The sequence below is a fragment of the Giraffa tippelskirchi genome, chromosome 10, assembly GCF_054371585.1.
Source record: "Giraffa tippelskirchi isolate mGirTip1 chromosome 10, T2T-mGirTip1v1.2.pri, whole genome shotgun sequence".
Classification (NCBI taxonomy): domain Eukaryota; kingdom Metazoa; phylum Chordata; class Mammalia; order Artiodactyla; family Giraffidae; genus Giraffa; species Giraffa tippelskirchi.
The window spans coordinates 92,216,279-92,235,031 of NC_137284.1; the positions used below are offsets into that span (position 1 = coordinate 92,216,279).

General features: G+C 37.3%; 1 protein-coding gene and 1 long non-coding RNA gene across 2 annotated transcripts in view; one reads left to right on the forward strand and one right to left on the reverse strand.

Moving 5' to 3' along the window:
- LHFPL3 (LHFPL tetraspan subfamily member 3) overlaps positions 1-4,298 on the forward strand; it is a 589,331-nt gene extending 585,033 nt beyond the window's left edge. Inside the window, exon 3 of the mRNA XM_081535831.1 lies at positions 1,972-4,298. Within this exon, the coding sequence (XP_081391957.1) occupies positions 1,972-2,000 (29 nt within the window). The 3' untranslated portion in view covers positions 2,001-4,298. The remainder of the gene's footprint in view (positions 1-1,971) is intronic.
- Positions 1-18,753, reverse strand: part of LOC145524134 (uncharacterized) — an 80,125-nt gene that overhangs the window by 43,860 nt on the left and 17,512 nt on the right. The gene's annotated exons all lie outside the window — the stretch shown is intronic.

Below are 18,753 nucleotides of genomic sequence, written 5' to 3' on the forward strand. Positions count from 1 at the left end.
CCGGCTTCTCTGTCCATGGGGTTCTCTAGGCAAGAGTACTGAAGTGGGTTGCCATGCCCTCCTCCAGGGGATCTTCCCAACCCAGGGATCAAACTCACGTCTCATGTCTCTTGCACTGGCAGGTGGGTTCTTTACCACTAGCGCTACCTGGAAACAAATGGTTCAACCAAAGCAGACTTTTCTATCATTAAATCAGGGGTATATTCATTTGTGAACCTCAGTACAACGGGGACTCCCTCTTGTCTCCTCGTCCCCTGCATCACATACGTACAGCCCTGGAAGTGTACTTCCACATGCAGGGTCACTTTTCGTCACCATTTCCCTATTCTCCTTCCCACATATACACCACCACCCACTCCCCCTCTCCCTCCCCAGGTAGCACCTTTCACAAATCTTGCTGGAAAACCCAGACATTCAGTTTTGTGGATTTTAAATAGAAAATGATGCAGAATGAGCGAATTATGAGCTGGAGCAGTGGAATCATGGACCTGCAAGCCCAACTTTGGATTCCATTGAGCCAGAGCACCTCCATGACGCTGCAGCAGAGACCACTCAAGTTCAGAAGTGCCTGTGGCACTATGTCAGATCCTTGGATTGCTGGCTTATGTTGCTTATCTGAAGAAAGCATTCCCTTCCAGAGGGCCTCTGCCAGCGTGATTCAAGCTCAGAGAATCATTACAGACTAATCATCATTATGGCATGATCACATTTCATTTATCCCCTGTGTAGTCTGGGTACATTAAAGCAACTTCTCTGACTGAGAGAAGTTCGTTAAAAATCATAATGTGCGTTAAGATTTTTTAAAGCCTGTTGGAAGCCAACAAGGGGATAAATTCTAGAAACAACGACAGAATCTTTCAGGAGTTTCTCTTGCACTTATGCAGAAAGCATCATCTTACCTTGAAATGTGGGATGAGGACTATAACTGAATAATGGGCCAAGTGTTTTATTATAATTTGTGTTTCTAAGTGCTCTGTGATTCAAAATCCAACAGATTGTTTTCTGCCAGCCCCAATCTGAGCTACTAGGTGCATTGGTCCATCTTCACAATGTATGAGGTGCCCCTAACTCCTGGTTAACAGCCAGAGGATGGAGTAGATCGCACCATCCGTGGTCTCTGTCAATATAGGCACAGTCCCTAATATGTTGCAGAAAAGGAGAAGCAGCCTTCCCCTGAACATTTGTCCTAAAGAAAAGAATTTAAAAGAACAAGTCAAGTTTCATATGCAAAAATATTCATTTTCGATAGTAACAAAAGAAACAGAAACGTCCCTATGAATCTGACAGAAGTGAAATCATTGAGAATGGAATATTGAGCGTGGCCTGGAGAGGAATGAGAATGGAATGGAATATAATGCAGTCATGAGAAACTGATGCTGATGATGCAGAGAGTGGAAATGTAGGAAATTGTTTTTAATATTGTGTTGAAAATGTCATCTACGCTGTGATTCCAACTATATCAAATAAGTGCACACCTTAGATAAGGAACAGAAAGAGACTTGAGAAGAAAACAGCTGGTGTCTCAAAGTGGTTGGATTGTGGATGATTCATCTCTATAGTCATTCTTTTTGAAACTGGTATAATGTACATTCAGTAGTAAATAAAACTTGGAAGGAAAAGGAAAACTCAAGTGAGGCATTTTCTGTGCCAGGCAGAAAAATCAGTGATGCATGGGATCATTTTGCGTTCTTCCTTGCTCCTTCAAAGCAGCCTGTAATCTTCATCCACATGTAGGGAATATGCATGCCTGAATTATCAAGGGATCCCCCTCACCAGGAAGGCTGTGCTGTTTGTTTAATGGACCAGAAACCTCACTCTTTTCAGTCTTGTTTGATAACAAATCTAAGATGCATTTGTTGGTATGGTTTTTCCTTGACAAATATGCACAAAAATCGTGAGGACAGAAAATGATGCATTTGTTCTTTCTCTCTTTTCTCTTTTTCTTCCCTATCCCCCCACCCCCCTCTGCAGTTCTGCTAAGCCAATATTCTCTAGAATGAGCACAAAACAAATCAAATAACAGCTAAACTAATCAAATAACAGCTTTTGTACATCAGCATCGAGAAGGAAGACGCTTGGGAGAGATCAGAGTACCGAGATGGATGCCGGCGAGAGTGAAGCATCCAACTGTCAAAGCATCCACTAAACCTAGATCGGCAGAGATGGGAGTGATTTTCCTGAAAGGAGATATGATCACGGATTAAACACCAGCTCATTGGAAACTATCATTGAATAAGAGCAGATGACATTCATAAGAAATCACAGTCAGGAAATATTTTAAAGAAGAGGAATATAAATGTGCTAGAATTAACATGTAAAATATATATGTACTGAGGTTTGTAAACTGTCCTTTTTTAATCAAACAGAAAACAAAAAGCTTTAATCTTTCAACATTATTTTAAAAAAAGCAGTGCATCCTAAATTATTCCTATCTCAATAGCCAAGAGGCTGATAAACCATCAGTTATTGAGGAAGCATCTTAGAAAATGCCTCTGAATATTTTCATAGGAGCCATGACCTTTGGTTCCCATCTCTGCCGTTCATTTATGTCACTGTGTAATTAGTTACAACCACTCAGTTAAGAGATGTTAACGCTTCAAACTTTTTACTGAGTCTTTGTTCAGTTTAATCTGTCTGTACCAGTTATTACTGAGAAAGTGTTTCTGACATATACTAGTACTCCATCAAGCTGTATATTACAGGAAGTACATCTTTATATCATAGGTTCCTGAGCAACATAGATTTCCCTATCTTTCAGGAAACAGCATCAAGGAACTCTGAAAAATATAGAAAGCTCATTTTCACCTTGAATGCTCACATGTAACATATAGGCTGCTATCAAATAAACACTTTTTCTAATTGCCCCTAGTAATATGTATAAGAATTTAATATACTTTACAAATAAACATCTAAAATATCTTCTTTTTCTATTTCTTTGTCATATCATCAGAAATCCATATCCTTTCTTTCCCTTACTGACAGGCACTCATTTTTATTTTAAAAATAACACCATTCCATCAAACCTATTTCTAAATGATAGTAAGTGGTACTAACAAAATAAATAATAATTTAATAGCCTTAGAACTAAATGAATATATACTTAATACAGGTCAAAGAAACTTGGTAGGAGTAAGTTGCCTTTTTGTTTACTAATTTTAGTTTCAAGAACACTCAGTTTTTTTGTTTGTTTTTAGTTGATTGGCATTTAGAAGTAGTGACAAATGATAAGCTGTCTTCAACAATCTTTTGCTCCCAGGCATCCCCCACCATCACCTTCATCACATTTCCTGCAATATGCAACAACAGAAAAATATTTAATATTGAAGTAGCCAGTTGCTTGAGAATGACACAAGCTAAAATGTATGTGCAGGAGTTATCAGTATAAGCCAAACCATGTTCTATACCTGAGCAGAAAACATGAACATGTAGAATGCCTTCATTTTTGAACTCAAAACTAAGATCCATTTAGTATATATTATTGGAACAATGGAGAGTAATACAAGAAGAATCAACCAGGATACAGATCATGGTTGATTTCTCTTATCCTTACTCCTAGTTTTGTCAAATGTCTCTGGTATTAGCATCTTTTCGCCCCAAATGAGTTTTATGTTTCAAATGGCTAAAAATTATATTACAGATAGAGTCAAATAAGTGAAACGCAATTCACAAAGATATGGATTTTCTAAAGAACCACATTAGTGGAGTACTTATTATCTCAAACGTATTAGCTGTTCTGGGAGTTTTTTGTTGCTTTAAATATTAGCTCTCCCTCTGCATTCAAAACACTCTACTTACTAAATTTAATTACACACAACTTTTCAAGAATTCATCTTTTAGTTAAGGGGAGGTACCTCTCTACTTTACCTACGATAAAAATAGAAGGTATTGGCTTTCTCTAATCCGTGTAAATTGTAGATTCCACTGGGAGTCCTACAACACTAATAGTGGTGTTTATGAAAATGAAAAAGTGCTTCCTATCCACATGCAAGTGTTTTTAAGAAGTTGTTTTCCATAAAACCTAAGTGTAATTTAGCATACCATAGTGCTCTGAAGATGGGTCATTGACAGTGTACCATTTGTACATAGGTAAAACACATGTAAATCACTAAATGTTAATTGAGTATAAGAAGTATGTTTTTATCTTTTAAAAAAAAAAAAGTGACTCCCTTTCTCATTCTGTTCTGTTGTATTGCGTCCAAAAGTTGTGTGTAATTTTTTAAGGTCCAGGAAATGTAAAGAAATTTGTTGGAATATCTGAATTTCTGTAAAAAATAAAAATACGATTTTGTTATTTAAAAGATTGTTTGGTGTTGTGGCGTACATTTGTTGTATACAGTGTCTATCTTTGTTCAGTGATCCAGTGACAGGTGATGATTTGACTGAAATAACCATCTTTGAAAAATCTCTTTGCCGTCAGATTCCATAATATTTGCCAAGAGCAGACATTTATTGGGCGTGCAGGACCCTGATCATGCAAAAGGCATGATTAACACCTCCAAAGCCTCTTCTCACCGAGTAGAGTCACACCTCAAGCTAAACCTTCATAGATTCAGTGGAATGAAATTGAGAAGTGAATAGCCAGACTGTTAAGTAAAACCTGGCCTGAAATATTCTGAAATACCCAGTTGGTTGTTCCACCTTGGCTCTTGCATATTGAAACAGACACCTGTTCCCTAGACATGAGCAGCAGTTTTGCAGTAGTTCATACTGAGTATGTGTTGTCTGGGTAGGTCCTAATGCCATATCCTTCATTTACTGCATAACTCTAAACAGCTCTAAGCCTTGGTGTCCTCACCTATTCAGTTCAGTTCAGTTGCTCAGTCGTGTCCGACTCTTTGCGACCCCATGAATCGCAGCACGCCAGGCCTCCCTGTCCATCGTCAACTCCCGGAGTTTACCCAAACTCATGCCCATCAAGTCAGTGATGCCATCCAGCTGTCTTATCCTCTGTCATCCCCTTCTCCTCCTGCCCCCAATCCTTCCCAGCATTAGGGTCTTTTCCAATGAGTCAACTCTTTGCATGAGGTGGCCAAAGTATTGGAGTTTTAGCTTCAACATCAGTCCTTCCAAGGAACACCCAGGACTGATCTCCTTTAGGATGGACTAGTTGGATCTTCTTGCAGTCCATGGACTCTCAAGAGTCTTCTCCAACATCACAGTTCAAAAGCATCAATTCTTTGGCACTCAGCATTCTTCACAGTCCAACTCTCACATCCATACATGACTACTGGAAAAACCATAGCCTTGACTAGACGGACCTTTGTTGGCAAAATAATGTCTCTGCTTTTTAATATGCTGTCTAGGTTGGTCATAACTTTCCTTCTAAGGAGTAAGCATCTTTTAATTTCATGGCTGAAGTCACCATCTGCAGTGATTTTGGAGCCCCAAAAAATAAAGTCTCACTGTTTCCACTGTTTCCCCATCTATTTCCCATGAAGTGATGGGACTGGATCCATGATCTTAGTTTTCTGAATGTTGAGCTTTAAGCCAAGTTTTTCATTCTCCTCTTTCACTTTCATCAAGAGGCCTCACCTATTAAAGCGAAAGAGAAGTCGCTCAGTTGTGTCCAACTCTTTGCGACCCCATGGACTGTAGCCTACCAGGCTCCTCCGTCCATGGGATTTTCCAGGCAAGAGTACTGGAGTGGGTTGCCATTTCCTTCTCCAGGAGACATTCCCCACCTAGGTATTGAACCCAGGTCTCCCGCATTGTAGGCAGACGTTTTACCGTCTGAGCCACCAGGGAAGTCCCTCACAAAGCCTGGCCCTATAGTGGTGTTGTGAGGCTATAAATTAAGGTATAATGCTATGCTGGCGCTAGACTAGTAGGCAATATACTCAATGAATTTAATTCCTTCCCCCCTACTATTTGCAAGACACTGAAGAAGAAAAGAAACATAAACATGGCCTTTGCTCTCAAAATGTCGAAGATAATTAATTAAAGTAACATTATGAGTAGGGATTTAAAACTCAAAAACTTACTAGAGCCAGGGAGATAAATAAGTTACAGAGCAAAGCAAGCTGGGCTGCCGAGATAATAGGAAGTAGTGGGCACAATGGAGCACTGGAGAGCCTAGGGCCTGTCTACAGAAGTGATGTTGCCAGTACTCAGCTCTAGTCATTCAGCAAGCATGCACTGAGTCCTTACTGTGTGTCTGGAATTATTCTAAATCCTGGGAAAGATAGTGGTGAACCAGAAACATAAGGTCCCTGCTCCTATGGGTCTCATGTTCTGGTAGGAAAAGAGATAATAAATAGGGAAATGTCTGCTAATAATAATAGATGCTCTAGTTGTTGTTGTTGTTGTTCTCTTGCTAAGTTGTGTCCGACTCTTTGTGTCCCACGGAATGCAGCGCGCCAGGCTTCTCTGCCCTTCACTCTCTCCCAGAATTTGCTGAGATTCCTGTCCATTGAGTTGATGGTGATGTCTAACCATCTCATCCTCTGCTGCCCCCTTCTTTTGTCTTCAATCTTTCCCAGCATCAATGAGTCGGTTCTTCCCATCATGTGGCCAAAGTATTGGAGCTTCAGCTTCAACATCAGTCCTTCTAGTGAATATTCAGGATTGATTTCTAATAGGATTGACTGGTTTGATCTTCTTGCTGTCCAAGGGACTCTCAAGAGTCTTCTCCAGCACTATAATTCAAAAGCATCAATTCTTTGACACTCAGCCTTTTTTATGGTCCAACTCTCACATCCATACTTGACTACTGGAAAAATTATACCTTTGACTATACGGACTTTTGTCAGCAAGGTGATGTCTCTGCTTTTTAATACACTGTCTAGGTTTGTCATAGCTTTTCTTCCAAGGATCAAGCATCTTTTAATTTCATGGCTTGGGTCACCATCTGCAGTAATTTTGGAGGCCAAGAAAATAAAATCTGTCACTGTTTCCACTTTTTCCTCTTCTGTTTGCCATGAAGTAATGGGATCAATTGCCATGGTCTTCATTTTTTGAATGTTGAATTTTAAGCCAACTTTTTCATTCTCCTCTTTCACCCTCATCAAGAAGCTCTTTAGTTACTCTTCGCATTCTGCCATTAGAGTGGTATCATCTGCATATCTGAGGTTGTTGATATTTATGCTGGCAATCTTGATTCCAGCTTGTGGTTCATCCAGGCTGCCATTTCACATATACTCTGCATACAATTTAAATAAGCAGGGTGACAATATACAGCCTTGTCATACTTGTTTCCCAATTTTGAACCAGTCTGTTGTTCCATGTCCAGTTCTAACTGTGCATACAGGTTTCTCAGGGGACACATAAGGTGGTCTGATATTCCTATCTCTTTAAGAATTTTCCAGTTTGTTGTGATCCACACAGTCAAAGGCTTTAGTGTAGTCAATAAAGCAGAAGTTTTTCTGGAATGCCCTTGCTTTCTCCATGATACAACAAATGTTGGCAATTTGATCTTTGATTCCTCTGTTTTTTTTAAACCCAGCTTGTACATTTGGAAGTTCTCCGTTCATGTACTGTTGAGGCCTAGCTTGAAGGATTTTGAGCATAACCTTACTAGCATGTGAAATGAGCACAGTTGTATGGTAGTATGAACATTCTTTGGCATTGCCTTTCTTTGGGATTGGAATGAAAAGTGACCTTTTCCAGTCCTGTAGCCACTGCTGAGCTTTCCAAATTTGTTGGCATATTGAGTGCAGCACTTTCAGAACATCATCTTTTAGGATTTTAAATATCTCAGCTGAAATTCCATCATTTTTATTAGCTTTGTTTATAGTAATGCTTCTTAAGGCTTACTAGACTTCGCAGCCCAGGATGTTTGGCTCTAGATTAGTAACCACACCATCATGGTTATCTGGGTCATTAAGACTTGTTTTGTATAATTCTGTGTATTCTTGCCACCTCTTCTTAATATCTTCTGCTTCTGTTAGGTCCTTACTATTTCTGTTCTTTATCATGCCAATCCTTGCATGAAATGTTCCCTTGATCTCTCCAATTTTCTTGAAGAGATCTCTACTCTTTCCCATTCTGTTGTTTTCCTCTATTTCTTTGCATTGTTCATTTAAGAAGGCTTTTTTTTTTTTTATACCTCCTTGCTATTCTCTGGGACTCTGCATTCAGCTGGGCATCTTTTGCTTTCACCCTTGCCTTTTACTTTGCTTCTTTCCTCAGCTATTTGTAAAGCCTTCTCAGATAACCATTTTGCCTTCTTGCATTTCTTTTTCTTTGGAATGGTTTTGGTCCCTGCCTTCTATACATTGTTATGAACCTCTGTCCATAGTTCTTCATGCACTCTATCTACCAGATCTAATCCCTTGAATCTATTCATCACCTCCACCGTATAACCATAAGGGATTTGATCTAGGTCATATGTGAATGGCCTAGTGGTGTTTCATGCTTTCTTCAGTTTAAGCCTGAATTTTGCAATAAGGAGCTGATGATCTGAGCTACAGTCAGCTCCAGGTTTGTTTTTGCCTACTGTATAGAACTTCTCCATCTTTGGCTGCAAAGAACATAACCAGTTTGATTTTGGTATTGACCATCTGGTGATGTCCATGTGTAGAGTCATAGCTGTCTCTTGTGTTGTTGGAAAGGGTGTTTGCTATGACTGGCATGTTCTCTTGACAAAGCTCTGTTAGCCTTTGCCCTGCTTCATTTTGTACTCCAAGGCCAAACTTTCCTGTTATTCCAGATATCTCTTGACTTCCTACTTTTGCATTCCAATACCCTATGATGAAAAGGACATCTTATTTTGGTGTTAGTTCTAGAAGATGTAGGTCTTCACAGAACTGGTCAATTCCTTCTTCAGCATCAGTGGTTGGGGCATAGACTTGGATTACTCTGATGTTGATGGATTATTCTGATGGTTTGCCTTGGAAACGAACGGAGATCATTCTGTCATTTTTGAGGTGGCAGCCAAGTACTGCATTTTGGACTCTCTTGTTAACTATGAAGGCTAGTCCATTTCTTCTAAGGGATTCTTCCCCACAGTAGTAGATGTAATGGTCATCTGTATTACATTCTCCCATTCCTGTCCATTTTAGTCTACTGATTCCTAAGATATCGATGTTCACTCTTGCCATCTCCTGCTTGACCATGTCCAATTTACCTTGATTCATGGACCTAACATTCCAGGTTCCTATGCAATATTGTTCTTTACAGCATAGGACTTTACTTTCCACAACTGAGCATCATTTCTGCTTTGGCCCAACTGCTTCATTCTTTCTGAAACTATCAGTAATTGGCCTCTGCTCTTCTCCAGTAGCATATTGAACATCTTTCAACATGGGGGGCTCATTTTCTATTGTGATATCTTTTTGCCTTTTTCATACTATTCATGGAGTTCTTGAGGCAAGAATACTGGAGTGGATTGCCATTCCCTTCTCCAGTGGACCATTGTATTGTCAGAACTCTTCACTATGACCTGTCTGTCTTGGGTGGCCCTGCATGGCGTGGATCATAGCTTCACTGAGTTATACAAGTCTCTTCACCATGACAAGGCTGTGATTGGTGAAGGGGAGGTGTTCTAGAGAGAATTATAACAAGGTGATGTGATGCAGAAATAGGGAAGTGAATTAAGGAAGGCTACTATGAAAAGGTGACATTTAAGGTGAGACCTGAATGATAGGAAGAGCCAGCCATGTGAAGAAAGAGGGAAGGATATGCCACACAGGGGGAGCCACTAGTGTAACGGCTCTAAGGCAGCAGACGGCAGGGAGGGGACGGGGGCTTCAGAAACCAGCTTCTGGCTTGGTGGGCCAGGATGGTTGGTAAGTTTTTTAAATGTCAGAGAAAGCCATTTGAGGTTCTTAATAGGGGAGAGATGGAAACTATTTTATATTTTTAAAAGATTATTCTTTGCTTGTGCTTCTAGCAGGTATCAGCTGGAAACTCTAAAAGGCCTTCCTTACACAATACTACCAGGTCTTTAATAAATTACAATGACCTTATTTTTTTTAATTTAATATTGGAACACAGTTGATTTACAAAATTGTGTTAGTTTCAGGTGTACAGCAAAGTGATTTAGTTATACATATTCCTATGTCTATTATTTTTCAGATGCTTTTCCCATTAAGGTTATTACAGAGTACTGAGTATAGGTCCCTGTGCTATACACTAGGTCCTTGTTGATTATCTACTTTATATATAGTAGTGTCTATATATTAATGCCCATCTCCCAATTTATCCCTCCCTGTCCACTTGGTAACCATAAGTTTGTTTGCTATATCTGTGATTCAATTTCTGTTTTGTAAATAGGTTTCTTATTCCCATTTTTTAATATTCTGCATATAAACAGTATCATATATTTGTCTTTGTCTGAAGTGAAGTGTCTTACTTCACTCAGTATGACAATCTCTAAGTCTATCCATGTCACTGCATATGGCATTATTTCATTATTTCTCATGGCTGAGTAATATGCCATCATGTCTATGTGCCACATCTCCTTTATCTGTTCCTCTCGATGGACATTTAGGTTGCTTCCATGTCCTGGCTATTGTAAATAGTGCTGCAGTGAGCACTGGGGTGCAGTATCTTTTTGAATTATAGTTTTCTCTAGATATATGCTCAGGAGCGGTATTGCTGGATCTAATGGTAGCTCTATTTTTAGTGTTTTAAGGAACCTCCATACCGTTCTCCATAGTGGCTGTACCAATTTACATTCCCACCAATAATGTAGGAAGGTTCCCACACTCTCTCCAGTCTATTGTTTGTAGACTTTTTGATGATGGCCATTCTGACCAATGTGAGGTGATACCTCATTGTAGTTTTGATATGCATTTCTCTAATAATTAGTGATGTCGAGCATCTTTTCATATGATTTTGGCCATCTGTATGAGTTCTTTGGAGAAATGTCTATTTAGATCTTCCACTCAATTCTTTAATTGGGTTGTTTCTTTTTTCATATTGAGCCACATAAGCTATTTATATATTTTGGAGAATAATCCTATGTCAGTTGCTTTATTGGCAAATATTTTCTTCCATTCCAAAGGTTGTCTTTTTGTTTTGTTTATGGTTTCCTTTGAAGTGCAAAAGCTTTTAAGCCTAGTTAGGTCCCATTTGTTTACTTTTGTTATGATGAGCTTAGTTTTAATACATAGCTTGGCTTGCAAGGAAGTAAGAGAAATCCCAAAGGCATAAAAAAAAAGAAAAAGAGTAAAAAGTAGCATAAAGTATAAGCAAATGCAAAATCCATATATTGGAGAAAGGAATGGGAGGTTAAGCTTTGGGTGCTGGAAGTAGATGGGCTAAATTTGAGAATCCCCACACCCTAAACCAGTACCCTTGAAGATGGCTACAACCTTAGATAAGCATGGCCCAGGAAGAATATTCAAGCTAGCAAAGCAAAGAAGCCTGTAAAGAACTCTATCTCCACACTGATTCTAGATAGGGTGAAGAAGAGGAATAGACACTCTCTGAAATTTTTAACCCATAAAATTGGCCAACTCTAACCTGGAATTCAATCTAACAGACTCTGGATAGTCAAAAGAAACTCCAAACCAAGAAATCTGTGAACTTGCTAGAACACCGGTAGCTGGCTCACCAATTATGCTCAGAGGAGTAAGTACTCACAATGTTAAAATTACTAAACATACAAATAAACCATCAGACAGAATCATCAGAAATAATTAACAACATATTTATTGCCCCACAGATTTTAGATACTGGAATCACCAGATAGAGAATGTAAATAATCATATTTTATATGTAAAATAAATAAAAGTGGTTTCTAAAATATATATAAAGAATCCATTAGATACAACCAGATAGATCTGAGGAAAAATGCTTAGAAAAATATGATCACTGAAATTTAAAATATGTTTGTAAATTAAATGTACATTAAGTATAACTGAAGAGGAAAGTTGTGAGCTAGAAGATAAATCTAAGGAAATTACCCAGAATGAAATATACAAAGCCAAGGGGTTGGAAAATGAAAAGAGGTTCAGAAACAGGGAAGGTATATATATCTAATTAGAGTTCCAGTAGGAGATAAAGAATAGGGGAAAGCTAATATTTGAATCCAAGTTGTTTGAAAAATTGCCATAAATGGTGAAAAACACTAATCCACACATATAGGAATCATACAAGATATCAAGCAAGATAAATGAAAAGTAAATTCAAACATGACAGTAGCAGCATAGTCCAGAGGAACTACCAGAAAAGTAACTAAAGAGAAGTGGTATACCATCTACAAAAGAATAATTTCTAGACTGATAATAAATCCCAGAGATATTAGCATAATATATTCAAAGTGCTGAAGTAAAATAATTGTCAGCCTGAAACTGTTTCAGCAAAACTTTTTTATTATTTTTTTAAAAAATTGAAGTATAGTTGATGTACAATTTTATACATCAAAACTGTTTTTTAAGACCAAAGGTGGAATACAGTCATTCTCAGATAAACAAAACCTAAGGGGATTTACTCACAATAAATTAACACAGAAAAAATTTCTGAAAATGAGTCAACAAGTAATATTTGAGATTCAAAAAGGAACAGAGAGCAAAGAAATTGGGGTATACATGAGTAAATCTAAACAAATATAGTACAAAATAATAATAAAACATCTAAATTGTGGGATTAAGAAAGACAACTAAAATATTGGATAACAATAGCATGTTAATTAAGATGAGATGATCAGAGTTGTGTGTTAATTAGGAAGAGAGCTGAGATATAGATGAATAATAGCTAGCCACTGATTGTTTATAATGCACCAGGCGTATGTAATAACTCATTTAGCCTTCATAATGACAATCTGAGTTAGATATTAAAGTTATCCTCAGGTTACAGATGAAGTGGCAAAGAAAGTGGTCACACAGCTTGTAAGCAAAGAGCTGGATTCAAACTCAGGTAAAATAACTCCAAAGTGAATCCGCTATGTAGTATTCTCTGTGCTGTTTTTAGAAAGTTAAAGAGCAATGATAAAAATGTTAAGTAAACAATAGAAGATATAGCTTCAATGAGGGGAAGTAGAATAAGAAAGAAAAAACACTAAATCAATACAAAAGAAGACCCTCCCAAAAAGCAAACAGAAAAATGTAGAAAAAGCAGAACGAATAAGCACAATGTAAGGTAAAATAAAAAATAAAACCAAATTAGAGAACATAGTAAAAATAAGTAGATTAAAATTGTCAGTTAAAAAAGATTTTTGAGATTGAATTTTCAAAAACCCATCAGTATACTGTTTAAAAGAAACATATAAAATATAAGGACACAGAAAAAAAATTTTTAAGTTTCTTATGTTTTTGCCTGATTTTTTAAAAACTGGTAATCTCCCACAAAGAAAGTAACTATCGAACTTTCAATGAACAATCTATTTACTTAAATCTAGTACACAGTTATCCAGAGGATAGATAGAAGCAATGCCTCTACAACTCATTTTGAGGACAGTTTGAAAAAGGAAAACTATGGACCCATTTATATGTTAGTAAGAATGGCTTTCTAAAATATATTTATTTAAATCACCACATTAAGAGGCTAAAAGATAAAAACCATATTATTACCTGATAAGTACAAAAAAATCATTTGATAAAACTTAAAACTCATTGATGATAACAAGAAATTTTACAAAACTAGGAATGAGGAAAATTTTCCTTTACCTAAGAAACAATTTCTACCAAATAATATACTTCTGCTTGTAATTATCACATATAAAAAGTAGTCCTTTAAAATAAAAATAAGACAGATAAGCCCATCATCACTACCTCTGTCAACACTGCATTACCTTCGCCAGCAGAGTAAAACAAAAAATAGAAGCAAAAGGGATAGGAATTTGAAAAGAAAAGTGAAACTGTCATCATTTTTTAATTATAACTGCCCTCATAAAAGATACAGGTAAAACTTATTAGAATCTATAAGAGATTCATTGAATGACTAGATTTAAGATCAGTATATAAAATTATATTTCTTAAAAAAAAAAAAAAACTGGGGAAATAAAAGAGAAAACTCAAGTGCTTTTCCTGCCTATTCTGTATAAACTGTTCCATTGGATAACCAGCTAGTAGATAAAAGGAAGCATCTCAAACAGTTATTTAAAGTAATCCATAAAAGCAAAATGGGAGAAATAGAATATTGTCTTTTTGCAACTGACAGTTAATGAGTCTAAACATTGAATATCAGTGGCTGCTGATATTTTTTAAAAAGAGTGAAAACCAGACTTCCTGAAGAAAAAACATAAAAGAATCAAATCTAATCCTGATGGAGCATCTGGACTGAGCTGCCAATTTCTAGGAAATACAGAGGGCATGGGAACATGATAGACTGTATCACAAGTGTGCAGACAGTGAAATCCAGATTGTAAAACTTTGTGTCCAACCGACTGAGTTCTGCAACAGATGAGGTATAAGGAAAAGAAAGGATGGAGGGGGAATCTGTAAATTAAGAGAGTTAAAAGACATAACAAGGTGTTTAAAAAAAAAAAAAGGCAAACTAAATTACAGCATAAAGAAATGCGAGAGAGATTGCTATGAAAGTCAGGATAAAAAAAAAAAAAAAAAGAAAGTCAGGATAGTAGTTATCTTGGAGGAAGAGAGGGGGCACTGAATTGTATGGGGCATATAGAGGGACTTGTGATATGACTGGAAAAGTTCTGTTTCTTGACCCAGATGGTTGCTAGTGTAGCCACCTTATAGTTATTCACTAAGCTCTGCATTTGTTTAATTTACTTTACAATTTAGAAGTATTTTAAAGTTTTTTTTTACAGCTGCATTTCTCTATCATGCAGCAAGCAATTAGAAAACATAATTTCAAAAAAAAATAACATTAACATAACTTGTGATATGCAAGAATACAGCAAGCAAAATATATAGAGAACATTTATGGAGGAAATTATGTCAGTGAATAATGTCAGTGAAAAACTTGAAAGAAAATGTTTTCAAATATAGAGATATATTCACTGATAGGAAAACTCAGTATCATTAAGATCTGATTATCCCCAAATTGGTTGTTATTAGGAGACAATTTTATGTGAGCCTCTTGTGTTTCTGAACATCTTGTGAGCAGAGACATGGACTGCCTTTTTCCAGGCTGTCTTTTCAAAACTCTTTGTATAGCTAACAACCTGGGAAGACAGAGATAGGGTCTTCCTGCAGAATAAGAGAGTAGGTTTGTTTATTGTTTTCTAAGAAGAAGATGTATCCCTAGTGGGCTTCCCAGGCGGCACTAGTGGTAAAGAACCTGCCTGCCAATGCAGGAGACATAAGAGACACGGGTTCAATCCCTGGGTCAGGAAGACCCCCTGGAGGAGGGCATGGCAACCCGCTCCAGTCTTCTTGCCTGGGAAATCCCATGGACAGAGGAGCCTGGTGGGCTATAGTCCATGGGGCTACAGAGTCGGACACGACTGAAGCGACTCAGCACCACTGCGGTAAAGATCAGGCTGACTCGCTGCCCATTATAAAAGATTCGGTTTCTCTAAACTTTGTGTCCTTTCCTATAACACAACCCATTGCACTGCAGGTTCCACCCAGCCCTCTTCTCATAGCCCTCTGTCTGGGAACATGACAAAAGACACCAACACCCAACACGCTGTTTGCTGTGCTGGTAGTAATAAATCCTGCTCTTTGTCTGAGATCCAGGAGTCTCGTGTATTCTGCCAGTGTCAACAAGACTATGGCAGGCTAGCTTCTCCATTTGCATGTAGGATAAGTCTAAGACCCTTCACAGTTCTTCACAGTTAGCCACTTGGAGAAAAAAAAGAAATTGGATACCTATTTACATTGTACACAAAAATCTATTCCAGGTGAATTAAGGGCTTAACTGTGAAAAGCAAAAATTTAAATTTTGGTAGAAAATATAACCAAGGAAAGCGGGAAAGATTTATTGAACAAAACACAAAAATCATAAGGGAAATAATCAATAAACACAATAAACAACTAGATTAAAAAGCTGTTCATTGAAATATTCCATAAAGAAAAACTAAAAGCCAAAAACTGGTAGAAAGTATTTATTAACTTTATTACTGGTAAGAATTAATAATACTGAATATATAAGAACTCAAAAATCAACTTCCTAAAAGCCAAAAAAATGAAAAAAAATGAACAAAAGATATGTATAGGAATTTAATAGAAAAACAAATGGTACACACATTGAAAGATACTCAACTTCCTTAGTAATTCTACAATTATTTGCACAATGATAATATCCATTTTATTAGCATAAATTTAAAGCACTACTATGGTGTACAGCAATAGGGCTTCTTATGCTGTTGGTAAAGTAAAATTTGATATAATCACTTTGAAAAATAATTTGTCAGTATGTTATAAAATTGAGCATTTTACATATACTAAATTCATCAATTCTATTTCTAGGTATATATGCCTGAGAAATTCTTAACTACAAGCACCAAAAAAATGTACAAAAATGGAAAATACAAATATTTATCATCAGAGAATATATAAATAATGGATTTATTTATGTAGATAATCAATTTATTAAATGTCATTAATTAATACTACCATAATTATGGAAATGAATAAACCTAAGTAACATAAATGATCACATTATATTAGATATATACTTTTGAGTGGGAAAAACACAAGCTCAGCAGGTACACTATGGCTCCATTTTTATAAATCTCAAAAACAAAAACAAATCTAAACTCTTTATTATTTAGTGATAAATGCCTATATGGTAAAACTATAAAGATTTAAGTACAGGAATGATAAAAACAAATCTCACAATTGTGATCACTTCTGGAGAGCTAGGAGGGGTTATCATCAAGGAAAGATATACAGGCAACTTCAATAGTTCCAGATCTTAATTAAGTGGAAGCATGCATATATAGAGATGTATTTCAATGAAGATGTCAGCATTTTATGAAAAACAAATTTTTAGATGAAATCACTAATTGAGTCTCTACTTGATTATGTACAAACAGTAAATATTATTTTGTCTATTTTACAAATATCCTTTCAAACTGGAAGTAAATCTATATCTGTTAGAAATAATGTAACCAAAATACTGTGAATCTGAAGAATTTTGTTGCCAACACTTTATAGCAAGTATGTAAACCAAAGTGATTTGAGTTTTTAAAAATGCAAAATAGTATGAACAAAACTTGCCCTATACCAAATTTGAACATCTAGTGAGATTTACATTCATACTAAATTTTCTGCATTGTGGGGTTTTTTTGCATTCATTTTTTACTTTTATTAAAGGTTCAAAACATATATATACACACACACATATATTACATTTTTGTATCAAATATCATCTAATGAAATAAGATAAAACAAGTTGAATATTTAAAAAGATAGCTGACAGTTGTGAGGAAAACAGTAGTAACAGGGGCATTGGGGGAAGGATATTTCAGTAGTCAAGGTAAGAGAAGGTGGTGGCTTAAACTAGAATAGTCAGTGGAGATGGGAAAAGGTGGATAAATATGGGATGGTGTTGCAGATTGGGTTTCCTGGGAAGCTGACTCTAGGAGAGTGAGATCAGGGTGAAATAAGTATATTATTTAGGGCTCTTGGGGTCAACACCCATGGCAGGGAAGTAAAGGGAAAGGAAGGAAGCAGGCTGGGCAGAAGGAGAAGCTGGGCTGTGGTGCAGTCTCAGTGAAGCCCCAGCTGATTCTCTGGGGTGGGGGTGAGGAGGACACTGAAGCTGGGATGGCTTTCGAGAGTAACCCTGTGTTAGGAGTTAGGCCTCAAACATCCGTCTCTGCGTGGCTTCTTGCCCCTAGGAAAGAGGGGTGACCTTGAGTGAGGTAGCTCTTTTCAGGTGAGGACAATTTCCAGAGAGGGCAGAGGGCTGAGTTGTCAGCACATCCAGCAGCTGTGGGCATACGTCCCCTCATCCCCTCTGCTGGGCACGTCACAGCATCCACTACACATGTGTGTTTCGGGAATAGGATTAAATGTGGGAAGAGGGCTACTGGTTTTCTGCTTTGAGAGCAGATGGTGGCACCATTTACTGAGGTAGGAAGAAGAGGAGAAGGAAGAGGTTTGGAAGACGGAAATCCAAAAATTATTTTTTTGTGACAGTTAAGTTCAAAGTGCTTATTAAAAATTCAGAAAGCAGTGGCAAATTAGACAGGCAGTTAGATGTGGACATGTGGACTCCTAAAGAGAAGTCCAAATTAGAAAAAAAAGTTAGTAGACATGGTAAATAGATGGCTTTTAAAGCTCTGAGACTGGATATGATAATTTAGGAAGAATGTACAAATAGAGGAGAGGACCCTGACCCAGCCCCAACCACCCTGACTTTAGAAGTGAGACAGAGGACAGGAGGCAGCAAAGGAGAGTGAGAAGAACCCACAACATGGGATATAACGAGAGCCAGGAGGAGCGAAAAAGTATTTCCAGAAGTAAAGGCGGTTGTGTCAAATGCTACTGAAAGGTGGGGTAAGACAAAACTGAGAAGAGACCACTAGATTTGGAAATTATGGGGGTTACTAATGACACTGACAGGAGCAGTCTTTGCGGAATAATAGATATGTAAGTATTGAATTAGGGGGAAACGTTGAAATTGAGAAGGTAGAGACAGCTTTATAGACAACTTTTACAAGAAGGCCACTGTAGCCATTTGAATCTGAGACACTAGGGTCAGCTGCTCAGCTTTTCTAGTTTCTCAAGACAAGGCAGAATTTTTTATAATATCAGTTGTCCAATAAGTTGGTATATTGTTCAGCACAGCGCAGACCAACATTATGAAGATCAAAAGCACATCTCAGAGTCAGGTTCAGCCAACGGGTTATGAGTTTCTGACTTCTGGCAAGAGGATGAACTCTCACAAAGTAAGCTAAGTATCATGGCAGAGCATGCTCTAGGATAGGTGGGTGAGTGCAGGGAACTTGGGCAG